This window comes from Solanum dulcamara, chromosome 12 (genome assembly GCF_947179165.1).
Source record: "Solanum dulcamara chromosome 12, daSolDulc1.2, whole genome shotgun sequence".
NCBI lineage: Eukaryota > Viridiplantae > Streptophyta > Magnoliopsida > Solanales > Solanaceae > Solanum > Solanum dulcamara.
Window position 1 is genome coordinate 13,275,392 of NC_077248.1, and position 26,463 is coordinate 13,301,854.

The window sequence follows — 26,463 nt, forward strand, 5'->3', positions numbered from 1 at the left end:
ATTGAGTGGTATAAATATTTTCTCCAAAGACATACAACCTAATTTGTTTTTTTCGGAAGGGGGAGGGTGCACTAGGCCATTACCAAAAAAAAAAATTAGAATATTCTTTTGCGTACTGCGACGGAATAGAAAGGAGGGTTCACTGTGCGAGTTGAAACCGCAGCTAGAGAAGGAACAAAAAATGGAGAGCTCCGGCGAACTGGTGCCTTTCCCGTTACTGATGACACCGATTGAATCAAATTATCGAGCATGTACCATTCCTTACAGGTTCCCTTCCGACAATCCCAAAAAACCAACCCCTACCGAGCTTTCCTGGATCGACCTTTTTATGAGTTCTATCCCTTCTTTTAGGTATTTTTTTTATTCTGTTCAAATTAGACTTTTGCGTTTTTTACAGTCAGCACTGTTTCGTTCTCCACCTCCTGTTGTAGATTTGAGAAATGATGTGTTGATCATACCTTTTGGATTTAAGAGTCACCTTATCAAGTTAGCTATTGCTCGAAATAGTTCGTATTTCTGATTATACTGCATTGTAATTAAACATGTATTGTTATCATCTTTGAGAGGAAAAACATAGGTATCAGTGTGTGGTGCAGTGTTTTGATCCTTTTTTGGATTACCCATTAAATTTCTTGTTTGTTGTTGATTAATGCAGGATGAGGGCTGCGAGTGATGACACTGTTCCAGATGCTCCTTTAAGAGCCGAAAAGTTTGCTCAGAGGTGCCCTTCTGTATCATTTTGTATTTTCCTATTACCCCTTGTTTCATGGAGTAGGATAGTCAATGGAATAGAGAAAAAGTTCATCTATTTCATTCCCCTTTGTTTGAGGAGGAAAGCGGTGGATACCAATGAAACTAAAATAGAAGAACTAGTTTCCATTATGCTTAAGTACAGTGTGCTGAAAGAGTGCTGTTTTTAGTCTTTTCTTTGATTCTCTATTTATCCAACAAGCCAGCTCAAGTACAATGTGCTGAAAAGGGTGTGGGGAGTAGCTGGCGGGCTAAGTAGTAGACATTTTTTCTCATGTAATTATGTTTTCGTTCCACTCTTTTTTTTATAATAATAATATAATATTTATTTATAAGCTAGTACAAGCCATGCTTGAGTCGTGCTAGGCACCCTCCTAAGAAACTATTTCAGCTATGTGAAATGTTTCCCCGTGATTAAACAAGTCTTCTCTATAAGAGAAACATAGACAACAAAATCTAATTACTATAAAAATCAGCATGTTAATTGAGGAAGAAGAACTTTTTGTACTAATGATTACTCAACCATGTATCTTATAGAGAAGAGAAATTAAGCTTATATAGTTATACAAAAGGCGGTGAATGAGAAGATAATACTTAGCTGAAGGAGGATGATATTTTTCTCTATCATACCATGGTCAAAGGCCATCACGTGAAATGCCAAACTTTGGCAACAAAATTTTTTTAATATAAATATATTTTCAACAATCCCCACATATTTTAAATGATGGAGTCTAGAGGTAAGACTTGTTGGATTTGTATGATCAAAATGCAATAGATTTGGTATCTTTCGGACTATGAACCAAACTTAGACCTATAAAATTTAACTTACAAAATTATTGGTGAAATAACATTTCTATGAACCAATAATTTTTATTGAAAGTAAGAGATTTTACCAATCACATTTGACTTATATATTTTGTTGTTCAACACGGTTTTGCGCCGAGAAGCCATTTGTGTGCCTGCTTATTCATGAAAGCTCTAGAAACTTGGCCATAAGGTGATTTCATCAAGTGTATACTACTGTAAATACACCATCCTTAAGACTATGAATTCATTAAGAGTTAATAACTCATCTTCACAATTAGTAGTAGTTCAAACACTCTCATTTTAGTGCGCAGTGTCAATATTGACTTGTTAATACACTACCCATATGAACCTACTTCATGGATCCAATTATATATGTTGGGTTACCATCTTTATTGACAATCATATTTGTCTTAACTCCATCACTTTTGAGGTTTGAAGAATTAATTTTCTTTCCACGGGTTTAGTCAGAGAATCGGCCAAATTCATATCTCACTTCACATAATCAATGGAAATTATTTCATCTCTCAGCAGCTGCTTGACGACATCATGTCATCAACATATAAGCATATTATGATATAATTATTGTCTACCAATTTAGTATAAACACATTTATCCACTTCAACTGAAGCGAAATCGTCTCTTATTAAGAATTTATCAATGCTTAGGAGCTTGTTTACCATAAAGTGATTTCATTAACTTACAAACTTTATTTTCTTGTCCAGGAATAATATATTTTTCAGGTTGAACCATATAAATCTCTTTATCTAAATCACCATTTAAAAAGAATGTTTTGACATCCATTTGATGAATAAAAAGCTTGTGAATACATGCTAAGGAAATTAGAACTCAAATAGAAGAGATTCTAGTCACTGGCGCAAATGTATCAAAATAATCAATATTTTGTTTATAAGAAAATCCTTTAGCTACTAAACGAGCTTTATATTTATCTATAAAGCCATCAGGATTAAGTTTCCTTTTGAAAATCCATTTACAACCAATAGGTTTTACACTAGGAGGTAAATCAGCCAGAAACCATGTTTTACTTTCAAAAGAAGTTGACCCTTACCCAAGACTTTGATAGTCCTTGATTCTCCAAGGCAGACCACTTAATTGTCATCTCCTATTGGTGTATAGAAGGTAAATCCTTCTCAATTTGCACAAATGTGCTGAACAGCCCCATAATCTACCACCCATTTGTTTACATGTGCTACAATGTGTACTTTAGAAATGACAGTTGCAACAATATCATCTCTACCCGCTAAGTTAGCCTTGGGAAGATAACATTCTTCTTTGTCATTGTTTATTCTTTTTTGCACTATACGGCATAATGACCTGGTTTTTCACAAGTGAAACAAGAACCTTTCTTTTTTCTAAAATTGGGGTTATTAGGCTTGTAACCTTGAGACTTATTATCATACCTTTTACTGTTGTTCCTTTGGTTTTACATAAGATTTGCCTTGAGAGCTCTCTCTCAAGCTTTGAAGGACTCCTTTCTGTTGGTATCTTTAATTAGGATATGGGTCACTATCTCCTCAATGATGAAGTTTTTTTTGCTTATGTTTTAAGCTGTTTTTGTAATCATTCCGCGAATCGGGCAATTTCTTGATCAACACTCCAACAACAAATTTTTTTGGAACAGAAATTCCCTCGAATTTCAAGTCTTCAAGCAATTTTTGATGTTCATTTATTTGAACTTTCGTCTGCTTCTCATTATTCATTTGCCATTGATAATACTTTTCGACTACAAACTTTTGTTTTGTAGCATCTTCAACGGTGAACTTTTTGGTTAAAGCTTCCCAAATAGTTTTTTGCTTTCTTGCAACTGCAATACACATCAAACAGTTCGTTAGAAACAATCTGTAATATAGTATGACGACATACCTTATTAGCATATTGCCATGATTCATGTATCTTGTCATTAGCATCTGCACTAAGATGTGGATCCAACAATGTGTGTACAACACCATGAACATCGAGCAGTGAGAAAACACGTTCTTGCCACCTTTTGAAATTTTCATTAGCAAAAATTTCAAATATTTGACATGTCCGAAAACGGCTTGGCATATGGTAGGACAATAGGAAGTGGAGCAGTGGAGATAGCACTGATATTGGTAGTATGAGTGGCTACAGGTGTCTTCTTAGAACATTCAACATAATATTCTTGTGCAACATTATATCACCTTTACTCCTTAGACTTACCTCTCGACTTCATCTTTTAAAATATGTGGGGATTGTGTTAAATATATTTATTTTATAAGATTTCTTGTTGCGAAAGTTTGGCATTTCACTTAATGGCCTTTGGTAATGGTATGGCCCTTCACATGTGGAGACATGGTTGTCACATGGCAGAGAAAAATATCAACCTCCTTTAGCTAAGTATTATCTTCTCACCACCGCCTTTTGTATAGCGACATAAGCTGAACTTCTCCTCTCTATAAGATACATAGTTGAGTAATCCTTTAGTACAAAAAATTCTTCTTTTTCAATTAACTTGTTGGTTTGTAGTAACTTGACGCAACTTCAAGTTACCGAGGACATGACCTTAGATAGAAGGGTGTGGAGGACACGTATTATGGTAGAAGGTTAGTAGGTAGTGTAGTGTTGTCTTGCTTAGGAAGGTTGGTGTTTGCCGTTGTACTAGTTGTATTACTGTAGTTCTTGTTTTTGATAGTCATCATTGTTTTCAATAATCTATCCTAGTATGTTGCTTATTATGTTTCTATTATTGCATTATTTTTTCGTTGTTGTTGCTCCCTTTTGGTAGACTTTGCCCGGTCACCTTGTGACTTGCTATATTTTATTCACTGTCTCCTTCTTTCTATCTGGATTTGTTGCACTTGAGTCTAGGTCTTTCGAAAACAGCCTCTCTACCACAAGGTAATGGTAAGGTCAGCGTACATTCTACCTTCCCCAGACCCCACTTGTGAGATTTCACTGGGTATGTTGTTGCTGTTGTATCTTATAGAGAAGAGAAGTTAAGCTAATATAGCTGTACAAAACACGGCGAATGAGAAAGATAATACTTAGGTGAATGAGGATCATATTTTTTTCTGCCATGTGACAACCATGTCTCCACATGTAAAGAGCCATATCATGGCTTTTCAAGTTTGGTATTTTATGTTAGATAATGCAACTTCCAACTAATGCAGTGTTATCAAAGGAAAAAAACACATAGTTCACCAAGCAAAAGTTTTTGCGATTAGATGCATAAGTAGAAAAATTAAAATAAATGTAATTCAAGGAAGACTAACTATAAACACAAATAAAAATTATATAGACACAGGAATTGACAAAAAAAACAACAATTAAGATGTCAATCAAGTCAAAAAAATTGCTTCAAATTTCTTATTGATATGCGAAGATGTATTTGAAGTTTCTACTATAGGTTCCCAGACTAGTTTCCCTATAATAACTCCTTTATTTCCTACTTCCAGTTACTAGCATCTCATTCAATTTGCTTAATTAACATTTAATGTATCACTGTACTAACTATACCCACTGTTTATTGTTGCTTTTCTAGATAGAACCCATATGTGTGATGGGTCACATGCTTCAGCAATTTGATGCATATACTATAGAGTGTCGCCTAAATGAAGCTAAGTGTCCATCTTGTGTTGCACCTAACCTTAGGGTCTTAGAGCTCCTTAAGCCTGCCTTCCACAACACTAACAAAGGAAATGAGAAGCGGACAGATGAGAGGGAGAAAATTGGGAATGTTAATCATGGAGGTCTTATGCTTATGAAATGAGAGCAGAATGAATAACCTGAATAAAAAAGAAACATGATCAAGGTGGGGCTTGTTAAGTGGGAGGATATAGCAGGACTAAATTTTTTGATTAAAAAAGGCCCTAGTTGGTCCTGAAAAGTAGACGTGAAAGCAATATAGTGGTCAACCATTTGAAGTGTGCAACTGAAAGGGGTGCAAATTTACTCTAGCCATGGTAAGTGTGGGAGGGATTTTTCGCTCGATTGTACATTCTTTAGAGTACCCTAAGATTCACAAGTCAGCAATAGATGATTGAGTGTTACAAGTAGAGAATCATTTGTACAAGATTCTCTATTAGTCTGTGTATTATATACGAGATTTTCCCTTTTCAGTCAACAACTACGACTCAATCTCAAACTAATTGGGGTTGGTTATATGAATCTTCTTAATTTATTACACCTTACTCGGACCAGCTCTTATTTCATTTTCTTCCAATCAAACAAAATACCTTACTTCGTCAATACTTATCCGAAAAAAAATATTTACTTAATAAACGAAAAAAATTATTGTGCAAGTTACTTAGTTACTTCTAATTGTAAGTGGTTTTGACGTGTCATCAAAATGATGAAAAAAATAAAGTCACCTTTAGACCATACCTTGAGCAAGTGTCAGTATATTTCAGAAGGTTTGAGGTTTATATTTACAAATTGAAAATTGATGATAGCTTCCAATTTTTACCTGTATTGTCTTTGGTGGATAGGTATGCTGCAATACTTGAGGATCTAAAAAAAGATCCTGAAAGTCATGGAGGGCCTCCTGATTGCATTGTAAGCTCAACCATATTAAGCTAGCAATTGTTGACTCTTTAAGTTTCCTGATAACTTCTTTTTTCTACGAAGCTAAAGCCCTTTCTCCTTTGTTTTCTTTCAGCTTCTTTGTCGCCTTAGAGAGCAAGTGCTTAGGGAAGTGGGGTTCAGAGATATATTTAAAAAAGTCAAGGTTAGTATCATTTCTCCAATATTAAATTCCTCAAGTTACTCTCCTGTTAGCAAGTGGTCAAAGAAGTAACCCTAAGGAAATGAAGAGTTCTATGAAAATCTCTAATATGAAATTTCATTGATTACCTATGGTCAAGAATAAAATAGTTGAGGGAAAGATATTACAATAATAAAAAAAAGGACTGGCATTGCATCTGCTGTGCAGACATGCTTCTGGGTGTCTGCTTATGGATGTTGACATACCTTAAGAAGCATGTCTGCATATGGATGTTGACATACCTTAAAATAAACAATCCCACTTCTTTAAAGATCATCAATTGTTTTCTGCTCCTTATCATGCAACATTAGAAATTAGTATCAGATTTTTACTTTGTTACATTGTTGGGTGTATTAAAATCTGCTAGGATGAAGAAAACGCGAAGGCTATATCGTTATTTAAGGATGTAGTGTGTCTTAATGACGCTATTGAGGATGAAGCCAAGCGTGTAGAGAATTTGGTCAGAGGAATTTTCGCAGGAAATATATTTGATCTTGGCTCCGCAAAGGTAAACCACGCTTTTTGATCCATGACTTAATGAAGTCCATTAATATTCTGAACCATTATTTCATTTGGATTGTATATTTACCCTGGCAGTAATTCAAGTTATGGCAACTAAACTTTTTCAATCAACTGCTTTGGTTTATCCTATAGCACTTTTGACAATATAGATCCAATGCAATGCCCAAATTATCTAGAAATTCCAGTGGATTTTTTAAAAAAAAATTATGAAGTAATAAGTTTTATTAATGTTTGGGCAAAAAAAAAAGCATACAAATATACCAAAAGTAGAAACATCAACAAATATAGATGGTTTTCAATTCTAGTGGAAGGTTAAGTTGGTCAAGTTCATATTTCCTCAGTTGGCTCCTTTAGTTATTGTTTTCCCTTCTCTTGCCACCTTTAAAACTTGAATAGAAGTGCATTCCGGACATACAGCCACTCTAGATGACAGATTTCAGCTGCTTTATTCAATTCCTTGACAATACTCATAATCTACTTCAAATGCTGCAACCTCGCATACTATTTACTGCAATATGCTCTTGCTTTAAGGGTTTGTTACACCAAAGGTCAGCAGCTCAGCACCCAATACTGATCCTACTTAGAGGGGGACCTTCTTATTCACAGGATTACGAGAAGATTGGTATCTGCAATAACACCCTTGTACCCTTCTTTGGGATTTATTGCATGAGTTTGAAGTATCAGACAAACAAAAAGTCGTATCGCCCGGTCTTACTCCCAGGATCAGAAAATTATTGTCTGCCTCATGGTTCCTAACTTCTTGTGCAGTTGTGCTTAAGACTAATAGTTGATTACATTTCGCACTATCTCTCCAATTTTTAGGACTCTACAGTCTCCCTGGACTATTAACAGGAGTATTTCCCAGCTTAAAAACTTTATGAAAGATGCAAATCAACTGGAATCAGCAGAGAGGTCTTTTAGAGTGCTTAGTCATTGGCAGTAACACATGAGGCTCAAATTACCAGCATCAGCCAGTTCAGATGGTTTAGATTCATCATTTGGAATGTTTGCTCTCATTAGAGAAACTTGTTGCATAACACCTATGTTAAAAGTTAAAACTCTTCATTTGCCTAAAGCTACTCATGTCAAACGGGTGTTACATGAATATAGATTCCCAGTAAAGATCCTTACAGATAATTAAACCTGCTAGAAATCGAACATGCCTATATACATTCTCCTGTTTGACATGCACACCTGAGTCCTTGTAACATATCACAACATGCAGATTTCAATAGGAGAGCTCCGTGAATTGCACAAAAGATGATATCCCCGAGCATCTTGTTGGGACCTGTTCAGACTCCAACTAGCTGCAACCTTCAAGATTTAATTTGATATCTTAATCTTGTGTCCTGCACAGCCAGCAATTCTAAAGTGATTCAAAGTTTTCAAGATCATGTAATTAATATCTACTTTCTTTAACCTCTCTTGAAGCTTGCAGAGCTGTTTTCAGAGGATGGTATGTCCTTTCTAGCTAGTTGCCAAAATGTTGTCCCTCGACCCTGGGTTATAGATGATTTGGACATTTTCATTACAAAATGGAGCAAAAAAACATGGAAAAAGGTGACTATTTTATCATATTTCGTCGTCATTTAGACTTCAAGTATTATGATCTTTATTTTGACAAGTACCCAGTACATTTGATGTCTGTTCCTTCACTGACATTCTTACTCTTACACAGGCTGTAATCTTTGTTGATAATTCTGGTGCAGATATTATTTTGGGTATTTTGCCATTTGCTAGAGAATTACTTCGTCATGGAGCACAGGTTTGTTTTGGAGTCCCTGCTCCGTTTATGTACAGATTGGAAATGTTCGTGTTTAATGAAATGAATTCAATGTGTATGTCACCAATAGTTGGACTGTTCTTTGATTTTATTGCATTGAATGAAACACCATTATGTGTATTTTGATATGCTTGGTTTGTGGGTTTTTACGAGTGCACACAAATTCAATATGTAGTATACATCACTGTGAGAGGATTTTGACTGCCTCTTCTGAGAGTGTAACTTCATTCTCATTTGCTGCTCTTTTGGCTCTTTTTGCGACATCGAGATATTCATGAAAATGGTTTATTTCCAGTAAAACATTACACTCGAGCTGGGGTTTTGTATTTCTTTTATGGCTTGATCATAGTTGCAGCACCTTTTGTGTAGTAAATATCGTCATTCTTGTCTTGTTTCTATTTCATCAATCCCCTGAAGTGAAGAAAGTGTAGGACCTCGAAACCCTAGTTTAATAGGTACAAAGCTCCAGCGAATAAGTTATACTTTTTGTATATGTCACCATGATGATAGTATGAAGTGCATCAAATTGGCGACCACATATTGATTAGCTGATATTTGTAATCTATTTTTAGCTCTTATTGGTAGTAAATGAAAGCATTTCTGTTAACAATTTGTTTTTCCTGTTTCCATTTCTCATTTAACTACTGCTTTCTCTGGCCAGGTTGTTTTGGCTGCTAATGACTTACCTTCTATCAATGATGTTACTTACCCTGAGTTAGTAGAGATTATTTCTAAGGTAATAAATGTCTTATGTTTCAACTTGTGGGGCTCTCAGCTTTAGTTTGGTATTAACATGTTTTGGTTATAACAGTTGAAAGATGAGCATGGGAAGCTCATAGGTGTTGACACATCCAATCTTTTAGTTGCCAATTCTGGTAATGATTTGCCGGTAAGTGGCAGTTATTTTTAGCTTCATTTGCATACTGCAGAGCTTCCTCCCACACCCTCCAAGGAGAGGATGGGAAACTTATTGTCTAGATTTAGATTCCCTCTCGGCTCACAATCAATCTCCTAATTTCATGCTGCTATTGCTTAGCCCATAATTATACATTTTGTCTTAGCTTATTGAGAATTCCTACTTTTAAGCAAGCGAGAAGAATTCAGGGCTAACTTATTTTGGTTTTCACCCAGCCTAAATTTAGTATGCACCTACCCTTGAGCTTACTCTCCAGCTTGGCTTGGCTGGGCTATTAGGCATGTGATGAGTTACATGAATGCCAGGTTGACAAGGCAATTTCGGGCTGGTCCAGCTGTCAGATTTATTTACTGAATGCATTTATGCATGTTGTTGCAGGTTATTGATCTTACAACGGTATCTCAGGAGCTGGCATACTTGGCAAGTGATGCTGACCTTGTCATTTTAGAAGGCATGGTAAGGCTTTTGCTATCACTTCTTTTGCAGTATAATCCCTTTGGAAATTGTCTCAAATAAATAATCCCTTTGGAAAGGCCTTTTCATGTCAGCTTTTTTCTAGTTCTGTATCAATGCTCTTCTGAAACTGCAGTATAACCACAGGGAAATTATCATTTTCTAAATCCTGCTGCTGCAGTTATTGGTGGAGACTGTTGTCTCCCCTGTGGCATGACATTTTAGAATTTATACAAAGTTGAATTCTTTGCAGGGCCGCGGAATAGAGACAAACTTGTATGCTCGATTTAAATGTGATTCCCTCAAGATTGGAATGGTAATACCTTCATGCTTTCATTATAACCATAACAAGCCGTCCCCAACTCCTCCCCCTCCTTTACCCTTTATGTCTTGCTGATGGTACCAAAGAAAGGACAAAGGAAATTAAAAACACCCCTATTTGCAGGGGCTTTTTCCCTTTTTATACAAAGTTTTGCTCTTCTGTTATTATTACCGTATCTTTTTTTTTAAAAAAAAAAGGTTCTTTTGTTTCTCAAACACAGGTAAAACATCCGGAAGTTGCTCAGTTTCTTGGAGGAAGGCTTTATGATTGCGTCTTCAAATTTAATGAAGCTTTAAGTTAAATAGTTTAGCTATCAACTATATCAGTTCTCTAATGGACATTCAGACAAACCCAACAAATTGAAGATAATGGTAAATCATTATATTGGATATTATTTGCAACTTTGTTGCAGAAAATGTTCTTCAAGGCTGGATTGCAAATGAAGCACCTGTGCTTAGGTGCATCTGCAATAGTGTGGCCATGCAGGTATCACAGTTGCAGCTTGATCTTACCAAGTAGTCTTTCAAACAGTAAATGCCTATTTTTCTCCTGTAGTTCTGGGAATCACTTGTAATAAAGACATTGGCTACAATTGAAGAAGTTATATCAATAGAATTCTCCCACTTATCCGTGATCTAGGAAGCGTGGCCGTTAAACATTTGACTATTGCATTAATTTGATGGAACCATGGAAGAGATTTACATCTAGGGGCTTAACAGTACGATAGTTACGGAATGAGAGAATGTGGTGGGATGGGATGGATCCTTTCATGCTAAAACAAAATGTTTAGAATTTGAACTTTAGGGACTCACGCTTTAACAGGCCTTAAATGACAAATTGGAATTAGCCGAGTCATGGGGCGAGTATAATCTTGTATTATCCATACTTTTGGGAGGCAAATGAGAATAATTCATAATGAATAGGGGAAAATATGATTGTGGTAAATTAGTCTAATTTTCATACTAAGGATGCCTAACTAAGCACATGAATCCTCCTTGCTTTTCAAAAGTATATTCCTTATTATGCATTATTATTTTGATACCTCTATTAACAAATTACTAGAAAATTAGAGAATTCCTAATTTGTCGAAGCATGAGGCTGAAACTGATGCACGACTAATGTGAGGCCTAATAAACATGTGGGTCGAAAGAGGTGAGTAGAAAATAGCAAGATGGTGACGTAAAAGGCTAGGGTGTGGTAAAATGGAATATTCTTTCTCCTTAAATTATACTCCCTCCGTATTAAAAATAATATTATTTTTTTTAGTCTATTTCAAAAAGAATGATCTTTTTTTTTGTAATACTTTAATTTCAGATTTCCACATGACATGTTTAAAGCTATAAGATTAAAGGATATTTTGATACATTTGATATAACTTTAATTTAGGATCACAAAATTGAAAAATCTTCTTTATTTTCTTAAACTACGAGTCAAGCCAAACTAGATCATTTTTTTTTAAACGGAAAAAATATATTTTGGGACCATCATGAGTTACGATGGAATAGTTATGATATCTTTATACTTAATCAAATGTTTCAAGCTTGAACTTTTAAAAATAGAAAAGAAAATATTAGGAGTGTCATCTTCATAAATGAGTCTTGCAATACATGAATTCAAATTAAATGAAAACCAAAAGTATATTCTCAAAAATGGACTGAAGCTTTATAATGGTTGATATATTGTTTAATCAAACTTCTAAAATTTATTTATTTACAAATATTTTTATTGAATAGTAATTTGCATTTGACTAGTTGGTTTCAAAAGTATATTTACCGATAATAGAGAAGTACATTGTGCTTTGGGTTCAAAAAATATGTTTTCAAAAATTATGTTTTTTTTTGTTTTTGAAAAAATAAATTGCTACTGTTTTAAAGTACTTATTTGGTTTGGAATTTGGTTGGTTGGTATATATCATTTCATAATGTATTGTGTTTTATTATATTGGATTGTAATATATTATTTTGATTATTTTTTTCTCTGAATATACTTTTAACTTTTCCTACTATCCTATCAATATGTCAGAACCTGCCCTTGGGAGAGTAGCTGGAAACAACTGCTACAATATTTGAATAGATTAATCGTTCTTTATTGTTATATAATGTCATATATCAATAATTTAAAAGACAAATCTGTATAAAAAAGTAGAGTATGAAATACAATTATATTATAATAAGGTAGGATAAAAGATAAAAATAAGCTTATTAGATGATAAATAAAGACAAAATAAAAAGGAAATATAAGATAAAAATGTGATTACACCAAATCTATCATTACATAAGATAGGACTTTTCATCATTATGTAACAATAAATTTAATAATAGGATACAATAAAATTTAAATATCAATCAAAACGAACAACACAATACAATAGTTAACAACAATCGGTGTCATTTGACCCCCAATATTTTTGGGAAAACTAGAAAAAAACTTGGGAACTAGTGTTTGGCCATATAGCTTGGCAAATAGTTTGTTGGTACCTCCTCCGGAAAAAAATAGTTTGAGTGACAAGATTGAAAAAAGGAACAATTTCTTTTTAGTGCGATTTATGTATTGCTCTTGCCCATATTGTTATTTTGTTGTTGTTGATTGTTATCAATTATGTTATAAGATTTTTTTTTAAGGGAACATGTTTATTATAAAATGATAATACAAACTTATGGATATTTTTAATAATTTTAAAAACTTATGGATATAAAATAATATTTTTTGAAATAGTCAAATATTGTCGAGAAATTTTTTTGCCAAACACTAAGGCTCTGTTTGGAAAGTCACTTGGTAATTGGAATTGGTGTAATTACTAGGATAGTAATTACTAGCCTAGTAATTATACAGTCTAGTAATTACGATGACCTGTTTGTTTGCCACAGTGTAATTCCAATGTAATTACAATTGTTCTGTTTGGTTGCACAAGTATAATTACAAGGTTATATTAAATTTTAAAATTTATTTAGACAAATAAGGATCTTTATAAATAATATTAAATTAATTAATTAATAAATATATGTTCTTAACTAACATTATTAAAAAAATAATTTATTTATATTTTTAAAATTAGTATATTTTAAATAATTTAATCAAATAAACTAAAAGTATAAGATTTTTATGAACATCATGAAATGTATGTTTGACAAAAATGTTAATATTATAAATATTATGTCATAAAATTATTAAAACATTTGACAAAAAAAATAATCTATCAAGTTTAACTAAGAAATAAATGTTTTGCAATGTGAAATATCAAGTCAATAGTACTAAAACAAATGAAATTGAAAATATGACATAAATTCTAAATTCAAAACAAAAAATTTAACATAATACTCTTATATCAAACTTTAACACAGCGTATATAAATATGTTTTTAAAAATTAGAATACTAACAAAATTATTTTTAAAAAAGAAATAGAATAATAAATAAATAATATGAAAAATTGCATGAAACGAAAAAGTAAAGGTTGAGAATGAGAATAAAATAAAATATAAATAAAAAACTAAAAAATATATATTTATAGAATAATAAAATAGTAGAAATAAAAAATAAATTAAAATGAAAAAATATAAATATGAATAAAAGAAGACTTTTAAAAATTATATGATGCAATTACACCAATTTCTTATCCTCGGTTGAAAGTTGAAGAGTGTAATTACTCTCCTTTAATTACATCAATTATTCTCTTATCAAGTAATTACTTGATCTACCAAACATGTCAAAGAATATAATTACACCCAATTATATCAAATCTCAATTACCAAATATGCTTTAAACAAACAAGGGGTGAAAGATTAGCCAAACCCATCAATTATCTAAAAAAAAAAAAATTACTTTTATAATTAAAAAAAAAATAATGTTTTTAAATTCGGAAAAGTTTGGCGAAAATAGAAGAGTGAAAAGAGATAAGAAAGGCAAAATAGCTGCAGAGTCGTTCGTGACTGTATCATCTATGGCTGCTCTGTCTGCTTCTGCCCATGTGAGCGTTCGCACCTTGTTGCATTCATCTTTCACTAAGCATAAACTTGAGAGTTATACTACTGCTGCTGCTACTACTACTACTTCGAAGAGAAGAATACCCAGCAGTATCTCCATACACTCCTTGGCACCAAACACAACGGAGCACTCAGATTCCCAACTTCAATCAACTACAAATTCCGTTAAAGGTAAGCAAAAAAATACACCATCAATATGAGAAATCAAAAAATTGGAAGGGTTGTCGAAATTCAAATGTCCTTGGAAAATTTTCAGAAATAGTGATAGTTTGAGGCTTAATTACCAAACATAACAATAGTTTGGATAATTACCAAATGTAGCAACATTTTTTTGAAATTCCCTTTGCATCATTGATATAGAAATAGATACAAATCAATTTTTGTATAGAGTGAATTTTCAGAAATTGTTGTATTAGTGATGCAGGGAGAATTTGAAAAACCCTCGCTATGTTTGATAGTAATTTTTTCAAACTCTCCTAAAAAGCATGCCATATCATAACTCAACCCCTCTCAGTTCTTAAATTTTATTTTTCTTTATTATATACAATATAACTTATCAAACAAAAAGAATGTCTTAGTGAAGGATATTTTGAAAAGGTTTTTCATAAGTAAATTTGAGTTACATATTCGTTCAATTTTTAAATGGCTGGTCAAAATATAGTTTCATGTGTTAATTTTGGCTAAATTTCCGTTCAAGGATGGGTTGCATTTGCGAAAAATGTGTCGGGCGAATGGGATGGGTTTGGAGCAGAATTTAGCAAGCAAGGTGAGCCAATTGAATTACCGGAATCTGTAGTCCCTGAAGCTTACAGGGAGTGGGAGGTGAAGGTATTCGATTGGCAAACTCAATGTCCTACTCTTGCTCATGATGATGACGCCTTCTCTTTCATGTACAAGTTCATTCGGCTCCTTCCTACTGTTGGCTGTGAAGCCGATGCTGCAACTAGGTATAGCACCGACGAGAGGAATATTTCTGATGCCAATGTTTCTGCATTTTCGTATCAATACACCGGATGTTATGTGGCCGCCTGGTCCAATAATAATGATGGAAATTATAATACAGCTCCCTATTTGTCATGGGAGTTGGAGCATTGTTTGATTAATCCTCAGGACAAGGAGTCGAGGGTGCGGATTGTTCAGGTTAGAAGTCATCACGTGTTTATTGATTGAGTTGATTTCTCGGATGGTCACTCAAATAATAGTTTTAATCTCAGAAAGTTACTTTCTTTGTTGAAGAAAATTGGAATCAAGAAGAAAGTCGATTTTTCTGAGATAATAATTATTAGCTGAGTGATCATCTTAGAAATCAACCCTTTTATTGATTTAACCCATTTTTACCTGCCCAAATTTAATTCAATTTGCCCATTTGTTGCCTCTGATTCAGGTCGTGCGCCTTCAAGATTCGAAGTTGGTATTGGAAAACATTAAGGTGTTTTGTGAACATTGGTATGGGCCATTTCAAAACGGGGATCAGCTGGGTGGGTGTGCTATTCAAGATTCTGCATTTGCTTCTACCCAAGCATTGGACCCTGCAGAAGTCATTGGTGTTTGGGAGGGTAAGCATGCCATCTCCAGTTTCAACAATGCTTCAGAAGTAAGCACTAAATGACCCTATCCAATCTCCTATTCATTGAATTGTGCGACATCTCACTAAAAGTAAACACGTGCAATACTATTTGCTACTTGGGTGGCGGTGAGATTTGAATCGCACAACTTCTTGCCTGCTCTAATAGCATGTTAAATTGTGTGACCATCTCATCTAAAAGCTTAAGCAGTTAGAGAAGAAAAAATTAGTTAATTTTATTATGTCTCTCCACTATCATCCTGCTATTATCAAGTTGAAGCAGGCTTTCTACTTGTGACTTGCAAGGCTGACTAACATTACATAACACATAGTCCAGACCACTGAATATCCCATGCAAAAAAACGATCTGATCATTGTAATTGTAGGTTTTTCCTTTCTCCCCTTGTTGTTTTTGGTGCAGCATCAACAACTTCATTTGGAGCAGAATTATATATTTTCACATTTAAGTGCCTTGACTGCAAGTTTAGGAGTGTTTTCAGAATTGTACTTTGAGAAATTTACCATACATTTAGCCATTTGCTTGACTTCCTAACCCCAGAAGCTGTCAACCATATTCTCATGTGTTAAATGCTGCACCCTAAGATAACCTGGGAGGCTGAAACTTTGAACGTAGAAACCAGACGGTTGCTTCACCTCATTTCTAGGAACCTAAATCAACAAATGAAATGCTAAAATTTCTTCTTTTAATTGCTCATTTGTCACTTTTAGCTGCCTTGTTTTAGTTCTGGAAGAAATCAAATTGACTGGGAATTGGTTTTTTACCAAACCAAAGCCAAATGTCTTTTAAACCAAAAGTGATTTACTGATAGTGGATGTGAAACCAAGTGAGTAGTGGTGTTGTTGTCCAGATCATTTCAACACACTTGTAGAATGTATCTTCAATATTGATTCTTGCTTACCTTTCTATACATTTGGGAAGAGCACATCAATAGTTCATGGAGAGCTGAAACTCTTTGTGACATTTGCACTTGTACCAATGCGTTATACAGCTCTTGAAGAGTGACAGAGAGTAGTCCTGTAATCCTTCACATCTCTGTTGCCTGCAGTGAAAAATAAGCTTGGTCTTAAGACCATTTTTCTTCAATTCTGTGCACTAAGTTGATCAACTTTCATTGTTCAGGTACAATTTGACCAAAAAAAATGCAGCAATTCCAATTGTTCTTTTTGAGTGATCAAAATCATAAAACTACTGAAATACTTTTTATTATCTAGGACACCATTTTCTTCTGTACCTGAACTATGATATCTAAAAGGCTAGCGTAGACAGAAACAATTGTCAACCTTATAAGGGTTCCTTAATATTTCAGTGAAACTTCCATGTAATCAGGTAGATATCCTTTCTTGCTCAGAAAATAAACCTTCATGCATTACAACAAGAATTCAGACTGTTGACTTGCTGGGGGAGTAGTTAAAATGTAAAGATGGACAAATTGAATAGTGCATGTGTACACAAATCACCATCTTATTGACTTCATTTTTCAGCTTTCCCCATTATTAATGTAGTTGTAGTTGTTTCATGCTTCATTATGTTAAACCATTCGGTATTTGGAATCCACTGGGCTTACTAATTCTAATCCATCCCGTAGATAGTCTATTATAGGGATTTTAATGCTCTCCACCAAAGAGAACTCTATTTTCCATGTGCCAAGATCTCTAGTTTAAGGGGTAGGGCTTCACGACATGCTTTGGTAATTAGTTGTTTCATGCTTACAAATTACAATCTACTGCAATTAGACTTGCTCTCTAGGGAACTAGTAATCTTGGAAAAATGACTTGCAATGTCTGTGGTTAAATCAGAGATAAAGAATTTTTAGCATGTTAGCATGTCAGCCTCAGAAGGAATAAATAATGGGGAGTTCTGAATTACACTGCCAGAAAGTTATTCAAGAGCTTGTCGATGGCAGCACCAGGAAGACAGTAAGAGATGAATTAGATCTTGTTGTGCTCCCAAGGCAACTCTGGTGTTGTTTGAAAGACACTGTAGATGGTGAAACATGCTGTGAAGTTGGGTGGTTGTTCGAAAAAGGGCGTGCCATGACATCCAAATGTATATTTTCTGATAATGGGAAGTTAAAGGCAAGTAGTTCTCTTATTCTTTCTCCCATAAAGGAAACTTTTTTGTTATTTATTCTGTCTGTATTCAATGATATATTTAATTAACTCTATGTCAAATCAAAATCAGACAAAAGAGGGTATCAACAACCCAATTTTTAAATGGATCGCAATTTCCAAGCTCGTTGTGACACTCTGTTTGATTATTCTTCAGGAAATTGCTATAGCATGTGAAAGTGCAGCACCAGCACAATAGAGCACGGTTACCCACAACATATGGCCAGAGCAGTAGGAAGACAACTGTTCAATTTCCTGTCCCAGAACTAAATTAATGGATGAGAAGTATATAATTGTATATTCAACATGGTCTTATTCATAAGTGACAACCCATTCTCTGTGTAATATTGGTCTGAGATAAATGATATTGGTTGATATAAGCTTAAGTGGAATGGGACACGATGATTCATATAACTGTTCTCAACTTGATTGAGATTTAGGTATAGTTGTAATAATCACTTTGCTAATGGCATTTATCAAGTCTTGTACCAACTGATTGATATGCATTCCCTGAATAAAATAAAATAAAAATCCTCCAATAAAGAAAAACATAGGGATTGGAGTAATACTATAAACAAGCATAAAAATTAAATAGCATAAATTACACGAGTGAAAAGGGAAAATCATTCACGGAATAATACATCATAAGATCAACAACCTAATTTAACAATCTGAAACAAGAACAAAGCCTCAACTAATTTGAACACATTAGTTGGAACATTTTCAACACTAAGAACTAATATAAAGCTCACAACAATTCGTGGAAGCATATAGCTGTCCGACAGGGTCTTTCACTCATCCTCTTCAACGCAAACTCGGAGAGAATTAGGTAAGGAGAAACCATGTTATCATGAAAGTCTATTGCCCTGACCTCTTTTCTGTACAACCTGCAAACAAGCCAGTGCCAAAATTAGAATCTTCTTTTGAAGAATACATGATCATGCCAATCTTCATTTTATTTGCAATGCAGCATGTTCTACAAGACTCAATCAAGTCCAAATATCCATACAAACATCTTTTCTCAAAATCTCCACAAATTTCTAAGAGAACAAGGGTTGTATGCGGTAGAACACAAAACAGTACATGACTTAATATTTCATTACTTTTAGGAGAGCTAAGAAAGTTAGGATTATGTAATTTTCACAAAGGAGGAGATAAATTGTACATCGCTTCTTGTGAAGAGATTAGCAAATGGACTTGGATCTCAACAATTAATCAGGGCTCAAAAGAAATGCAAGAAATTTCACTCTCATTGGAACTTGTAAACCTATTAATCTCATTAACCTTTCAAACGTTTTTTGGAAGCTGGCTAAGAAAATGTTCAAATGCAATCTAAGAAAGAACTGAACGTACATCTCAAATCACCAATTTGCTGCATCCACTTAAAAGCAAAGCATGAATTTCTACTGAATTCATAAATCTACTTCCCAACTCTCTTCCCCTCTTAGCTCAACTTAATCCCACACTCCCCATCTGTTCGGACTCGAAACCAAAAAGTATGTTGCTTCTGCTCCTTTGCATCATAGCCCTTTTCTTTCCAACTATATGATCTGACTATTTTCCTTTTTGTTCCAATCAAAGCCATCAAAGGACCTTCACAATTACATCAAAATCAATTTACAACATGCTACTAATACATACCATCATACATTTTGATAGCATACTCACGAGAGGATCTTCAATATCAAACATATGTTCACCAAACCACCATGTTTTGTGATGCTTTCCCTAATATAAACTCTGTAGAAACCTTGAACCACCTGGGTGTCTCTCATATTCTCACTCATACCTCATGGATGATCCACCAATCATGTTAAGTTGCAAATCTGGATGATGCAGGACAACATTTCAATAATCATCTACTGAGAGAAAAAACAATAGCTTTTTCTTTTTTGATTAGAGGGTGAATAGAGAATCCATATAGCCTTCCCCAACTAGTTTAAGTTTGAGCTAAAGTTGATTGATTGAAAAGTTCTCACTCTTCTTTCACACTCTTGAAATTGGATTACTGTTCTTTTCCACATCAACTGAAGCCGCCTAGAAGACTGAGTCAGTCCCAAAATGAGGTAACTCCTGATAAATCACTAACATATTTTGGAGTAGTCTTGCCTAATATGAAAGAAGGTAAGCCAATGTCATGCCTAAAGTCCCGTCCTCACTGTATCTTCCTTTAATTCATGTATTGTCATGATGCATGATTCTTGGTCTGAACCATGTCATTTTGTTCTCCACCCTCAAAAAGAACATCATGAGCTAGATACAGCCCTGTACACACTCCCCTCTAGCTGATTTCATACCCACTTTCCAAACCCCTTCCTCTCCCAGTCCAATTATGAGCTCCACATTGTTATCGTTTCAAGTCAACTAAACAAAACCATAGGTCTAACAATACTGATCAGCATCATGGTCACTTATCGAATATCCAAATTGCGAGAAAACATTATAATCTCGTAATTAGGAAGCCCAATAGATTAACATATACACCTCACTGAACTTCAAAGGTTCAATCAAATTTTCTTGGCAACTTCCACTACAATATACTGAATAACCGAAAAAGATAGTTGGCAAACCTTGGCCTAGTAACTCCTATATCAGACCTTGATGTTACAACTCAAGCATTACTCAAAGGAGGTGCAAGGCTGATAGAAGTAACAAAACAACCACAATATGCACCACTGCCAGTTGAAAAAAAAGGTCAAGTCATTTATGCAGTTCTCAAGAGACTCTGTGATCAAATGCCATTAGACAGAAATTCTCAATATGAGAGCCATTGCAAATAGTGTAAAACCAGCCCTCTTGTACATTTCTAATCAATTATCAATAATCGCTACTGATTCTTCTTCCTTCGTCCAGGTCTCAACCCCAAAAATCAGCCCAATCATTTAACAATTTTATGTAGGACAGCACAAGTGAGTGCATAACCCTAGCTGAAAAGGAAAAAAATCTTAAAAGACTCAAGTTCAAAAGTTAAACAACTCTAAATGTAAAATGGACACACGCCTTTACAAACTGAAAATTGAAACACAAGGCAAGCAGTAAAAATGATGCACATCCACAAAAAAGGGTACTTTGAAGAAAAAAAGGGGCAAGAATGTACCTACTAGAGATGTCTGTCTGAGAAGCTAATGAGCTCCCGGTGCATCTCTCATGCTCAAATTCAGACTATTTCGCATTGTTCGTCTCCCTATACATGGATTTCCTTTTTGCATCATAGCAACAAATTCTCCATAATCAATTCGCCCATCCTGGAAAGAAGTGCACCAGGAAACAGATTATTATAAATGCAGAGTAACAAATATAAAAACAAAACAAACCATTACATGCATATAAATCAGAGAGATTTTTCAGAGGTAATTTTGCCTACATGGTGGGCACATTCAGGCACAAATTCTAATGAATTATAGTATCGGGTTTTGCCTGCATGGAGGCATAAAATCAACTGAGTGATCAGGATGTGAATTTGTGCCAAACATTTGAGAAGCTAAAAGCACTTCTGTTGGAGATTAGGTGTTTGAGCAAAATGGAAATGTGTTTTATTTTTGAACTTGGTAACTTTAATGGAAATGTGCTTTTAAACAACAGAAAAAGCAGTTCTGCTGAGGTGGGGAAGAAACTACATATCCTTATCAATGAAAAAAATTACGAAACTACCCCTTATTGATTTTAATTAAAAAGGAAAGCAACCATTAAACTGTTGTCCCCTTCTCCTTCTTCACCATGGATTTTTGCCATTATCTTCCCAACTCTTTCTTATTGCAAATCTCACACAAAGGATGAATTTCAATTAAATAAAATTAAAAAAATTAATCAAAGTCTCTAATAATAAATTACTTAATCGTTTTTCTTTTTAAATAACATTAATTGTAAAGTAAATCTGTACATGTTTTTTTCATAATTTGACACTTGAAAGCACTTCTTTGAAAGGATTGACCATACTCAAACAAATTTTCTAATATTTAGCGACTGCACTTCTCAAATGATTTGGCTAAACACAAACTGCTACAGTTCCAAAGTACTTCTCAAAAAGCACTTATTGACTACTCAAAATAAGCAGATTTTAGAAAAGTTTGATCAAGCAGGCTCATACTCAAGAAACCTGCAGTCTTGGAGGACTTATCAAAAGCCAACCTATATTTTACATGATTTGAAATACTTAAGAGACATTACTACATAATTAGTACTTTATCTTCCTATTATTCCTTATTAAACACTGATCCAAGAGCATAAGTTACATGTTTCATTCACTTAATGTATCCTATAATACTTGCACAATTATAATTCCACAAGTGTGACTAGAAAATGAGAGGCTGAGAATCTTAGCTTAGGCAATCAGACCAAATAAAGTATAACATAATCTTCAAAGATACTTTTGAAAAGAATCTGAGTGCATCCAAACAATGATGAATAAACAGAGATGTCTGGTAAACTATTAAAGCACTTCAGTTTCATATTTAGTACCTAATGACAAATTTATGTTCTAAAACAGTGGACTTACATTATCCTGATCGACTTCTCTTATAATATCCTCAAAGTAAACATCTGTCATGTTATGCTCTATACAAGCTTGCTGGACCTCGTCAACTGTTATATAACCACTTCCATCCTTGTCAAAATATTGAAATGCTGCCATGAGATGTTCCTCGCGCTCCAATTTATTAAGATGAACAGTTGCCGCAATGAATTCTCCATAGTCAATAGTTCCACTATTGTCCACATCAGCCTGAAATTGTGAGTTAGCTACATCAATCACCTTAGAGAGTTTGAAGGGGCTTTGCATGAACCTCATAGAAACACATGTTTGTGGTTAAGGGACACTAGAAAGATAAACAGAGAAATCATGTGGACCGAAACAAGAGACTGTACAATAAAGTGATTCCAAGTCAGAGTTTTGCCCGAACAATTTCCTCAACTTTCATAGACTTGTCACACATAAAAGAAAAGCTGAGTACCTTGCCAATGAGCTTCAGAAGCTACAAAAGTACTCGATTAATTTAACACAGGGAAGAGCCGAAATTCCAATTCAACTCTCCTCTTTCCAAACAGATCAAATTTACAATCATTACCTTGTGCAATTCCACAGAGATGAAGATTCTAAACTTCCTTTGCAGATAGTCACGTCATTAGTAATTTGAGGAAGATGTTGGAAACATATTTAATCACTTTGCAATAAAGATTGCCTTACCGCATCCATAAGTTCCCGTATCTCCGTATCCTTTAACGTAGAGCCATATTTTCTCAACCCTGCTTTTAGTTCATCAAATGTAATTGCACCACTATTATCAGTATCCATGGCCTTAAACATCTCTCTCAGACCTGCAATCTCTTCTTCAGACAAGCTTTCAGCAATCACCTGGAAGCAGAAAGAATGTGTGAAGCTTCAATATGTCGCACATTTCAAATACATGTCAAGCAACCCAGAGGAAACACAATAAAGTTTGTCAAAAATATTATATTGGTGTGATTCGACATGGAAGAACCTGAGTCTTATAGTATTTCTTGACACATAAACTTATAACAAGATTTGAACGCATACCCGCAAAGCCATCTTTTTTAACTTGTTCATAGCAGAGAACTGTTTAAGGCGAGAAAGTACTGCAGGATCAAGGGCTCTATCAGGAGCGACACCATTTTCGCAAATCCAAGGATGACCTGCAGAATTTAGAGGATATTGTAATATGAACCTTAGTTCATTGATGTAGGCACATGTATACTACACAGATGCAATTTGATACACTTTAAACAGTGCAAATCGACACCTTTCCAGTCACGATGAACCAAATTTAACTCTTCTATTAGAACAATGTAATTATAGATTTGATAGCAAATTAGCCTGATACTGCAAAAGGCTCCTACATAATCAGAATAATGTACCAATCAAAACCATAATCAGAACAATGTTATAACATAGATCTGAGAAACTCTCATTGCAGTCAAAATTAAAAAATTACACTAAGCATGAAAGGGGATCTAGAAATCAGATTAATAGCCATGAAGGATTCCCATGGTCTAACACCCAATACATTTTTATCAAAAGTCTTACATTGTTACGTAAAAATTCAACTTTGACAAAGCATAACATCGTTACAAAATCTGCTTCTCTTCATTCCATAACCATCAAAAAAGAATCCCCACATTCATCACCAAAGAAAAGAATAAATAAAGTTTCATGACAACGTTACAAATCTGCTTTCTTCACTGATACATCAAGCAAGACCAGCCAAATTATCGCCAACAGGGAGAATAAATGAAGCTAAAACAAAAATATTCCACTGATATACAAATAAAAGGTTGCTTTCACTTAATAAGGTAAACATACATAATACTTCATGAGCAGTTAACCGCTCTGAGGGCTGCATGCACAACATCTTCCGGATGAGATCTTTTGCACTCTCAGATATCAACGGCCAAGGGTCTGAGTCAAAATCAATGTGCCCTTTCAGAACTGCGTCAAATATTCCCTGCTGTGTCTCTGTAGAATTCAGATTGTGAGTTTATTCAGACAGAAAGAAAGTTGAGAACATACCCGTTAAGATTACTAGAGGATATACCGGCCCAAAATGGTGGCACACCACTTAGCAGTATGTAGAGTATGACTCCTGCTGTCCACACATCAGCCTCAGGACCATAATGCTTCAAAAGCACCTCAGGAGCCACATAATATGGACTACCAACAACATCTGCGAAAATTTGGCCTGCAGGAGCAAACAACGGATACCATTCAACCAACACAACATAACATAAGGAAATGACAGAATAACATCGCTACAGAATCAATGTCTCAGAAACCAGTATTCACATATCTCCCAAAGAGTGACAAGTTAGGGATATATATATATAAGCATCTCCAAGAATGCACTTTAGTATTGATTCCAGCATCAACTTAGAAACTAACTCACAGCCGTGAATATCTCAACAGAGAGTCATTAATCCAAGCATGCAAAAAACTACTCTTGAGGAAATTAAATGCCTGTTCGATAACTAAACATTGCATAGGTGAAAAGAGAAGCATCAATAGCTGTATTCTCTAACACAAGAATGATTAACATCCCAACAAAAGTAATTAAGACCAGAAAGGTAATCCGAAACATCATTTACCTGGCTTAAAGAAAACAGAAAGTCCAAAATCAATGGCCTTGAGAGAGAAATCATCATCCTTATTAACCAACAAGAAATTCTCAGGTTTGAGATCTCTATGCATAACACCAAGAGAATGACACGCCTCCACAACCCCAACAATAATTTTAGTCAATTCAGCTGCCTTTCTCTCACTGTAATGTCCTCGTTGTATAATGCGATCAAACAATTCACCTCCGCTGCATATCTCCATGACAATATGAACATATAAAGGATCCTCATAAGCCCCTTTAATGGTAACAATATTCCTATGACCAGCCAAATGGTGCATTATCTGAATTTCCCTTCTAACATCTTCCACATCCTCCTTCGAAATCAACTTCCTCTTCGAGATTGATTTACAGGCATACTCTGCACCAGTAGAATTCTCTGTACATAAATAAGTAGTACCAAACTGCCCTTGTCCTAATTTTCTTCCCAAAGTGTAAAGATCGCGAATATTAGGGGTCTTATGACCCATTACATAATAAGCCTGATTACTCCCGGAACGATTCATGCTAGCTTTTCTTGGACTAACAAGAGACAATGATTGTTCCTTCTTATGATTGGAATTGTTTTGGGTGTTGCTGGTAGGAGAAAACTTGTCAGAGGAAGAATAAGAATTTCCGGAAGAAGGATTGTGATTGGTGGAGAAGGAACTATCTTCAGGCTGAGGGTAGCCTTGAAAAGTTTTGCCTCCGATAGATCCACGGCATGTATTGCCCATCAATCAAACACAAATCACAACAAACCCCTCAGCTCGGAAATGTCAGAATCACTAATTCCTTCGTCATTAACAATTTTTTCTTCAATAAGCTGGAAAAAAAACACAAAAAAAATTAGTGGGTAATTCAAAGAATCTGGTAAAGAAGCTGTAATGAAGAAGATAGAACGTTTTGGAAAGAGATGAATATAGAAATTTGGTTGATTGAAACAAAAACAGGGGAAAAAACAAGAACTTACAGAGGAGAAATATGAAATGGAAGAAGGATAGATCTGAAAGAAAAAGAAAGGGAAAGAGGAGAAAGAGAATAAATAAAGTCCAACACCAGCAATGGTCACCTTCTATTAAATAAATGGTCCTACATATAAAATATACAAGTACTAAAAAGGGAAACTTTACATATATTAACAAAATATTTACCAATTAATATTTTTTTCTCTTGTCGTACATTTATAATAAAATTTAAATATATATTATAGAGAATAATTTATAAAATATATATAATATAAATTTTATTGATTGATAATATATTTATCGCACATTTATAATATATTGTGTCAATATTTTATCTAATAAACATAATATATTTTTAAATATTTATAATACATGTATAAATGCAAGGTAAGACTGCGTACAATAGATCCTTGTGGTCGGGCC

At 34.4% G+C, this 26,463-nt stretch overlaps 3 protein-coding genes across 5 annotated transcripts; 2 read left to right on the forward strand and 1 right to left on the reverse strand.

Moving 5' to 3' along the window:
- Nucleotides 1-52: 52 nt before the first annotated feature.
- Nucleotides 53-10,928, forward strand: LOC129877677 (damage-control phosphatase At2g17340-like). Its single transcript, XM_055953204.1, has 12 exons — nt 53-351; nt 656-721; nt 6,024-6,090; nt 6,194-6,262; nt 6,666-6,806; nt 8,252-8,380; nt 8,499-8,585; nt 9,265-9,339; nt 9,415-9,492; nt 9,898-9,975; nt 10,226-10,288; nt 10,515-10,928. The coding sequence occupies exons 1-12, from the start codon at nt 182-184 to the stop codon at nt 10,593-10,595; spliced, it is 1,104 nt and encodes a 367-aa protein (XP_055809179.1). The 5' UTR covers nt 53-181; the 3' UTR covers nt 10,596-10,928.
- Nucleotides 10,929-14,168: 3,240 nt separating this feature from the next.
- Nucleotides 14,169-18,383, forward strand: LOC129876342 (uncharacterized). Its single transcript, XM_055951753.1, has 5 exons — nt 14,169-14,446; nt 14,973-15,415; nt 15,660-15,869; nt 17,736-17,936; nt 18,127-18,383. Exons 1-5 carry the CDS (start codon nt 14,233-14,235, stop codon nt 18,166-18,168), a joined length of 1,110 nt encoding a protein of 369 aa, XP_055807728.1. The 5' UTR covers nt 14,169-14,232; the 3' UTR covers nt 18,169-18,383.
- Nucleotides 18,384-18,526: 143 nt separating this feature from the next.
- On the reverse strand, nt 18,527-26,137 carry LOC129876341 (calcium-dependent protein kinase 4). Of its 3 annotated transcripts, none has more exons than XM_055951752.1 (9): nt 26,046-26,137; nt 25,065-25,898; nt 24,518-24,661; nt 24,286-24,438; nt 23,503-23,618; nt 23,152-23,319; nt 22,465-22,689; nt 21,071-21,214; nt 18,527-18,856 (listed from the first exon to the last, which is right to left on the reverse strand). In XM_055951752.1, exons 2-8 carry the CDS (start codon nt 25,807-25,809, stop codon nt 21,092-21,094), a joined length of 1,674 nt encoding a protein of 557 aa, XP_055807727.1. In that variant the 5' UTR covers nt 25,810-25,898; nt 26,046-26,137; the 3' UTR covers nt 18,527-18,856; nt 21,071-21,091. The 3 variants fall into 3 exon arrangements, 2 of the variants coding, with proteins under 2 accessions (XP_055807727.1, XP_055807726.1); XM_055951751.1 differs by having other exon boundaries at nt 21,067-21,214; XR_008763366.1 differs by lacking the exons at nt 18,527-18,856; nt 21,071-21,214 and having other exon boundaries at nt 22,580-22,689; nt 23,033-23,319.
- Nucleotides 26,138-26,463: the final 326 nt, after the last annotated feature.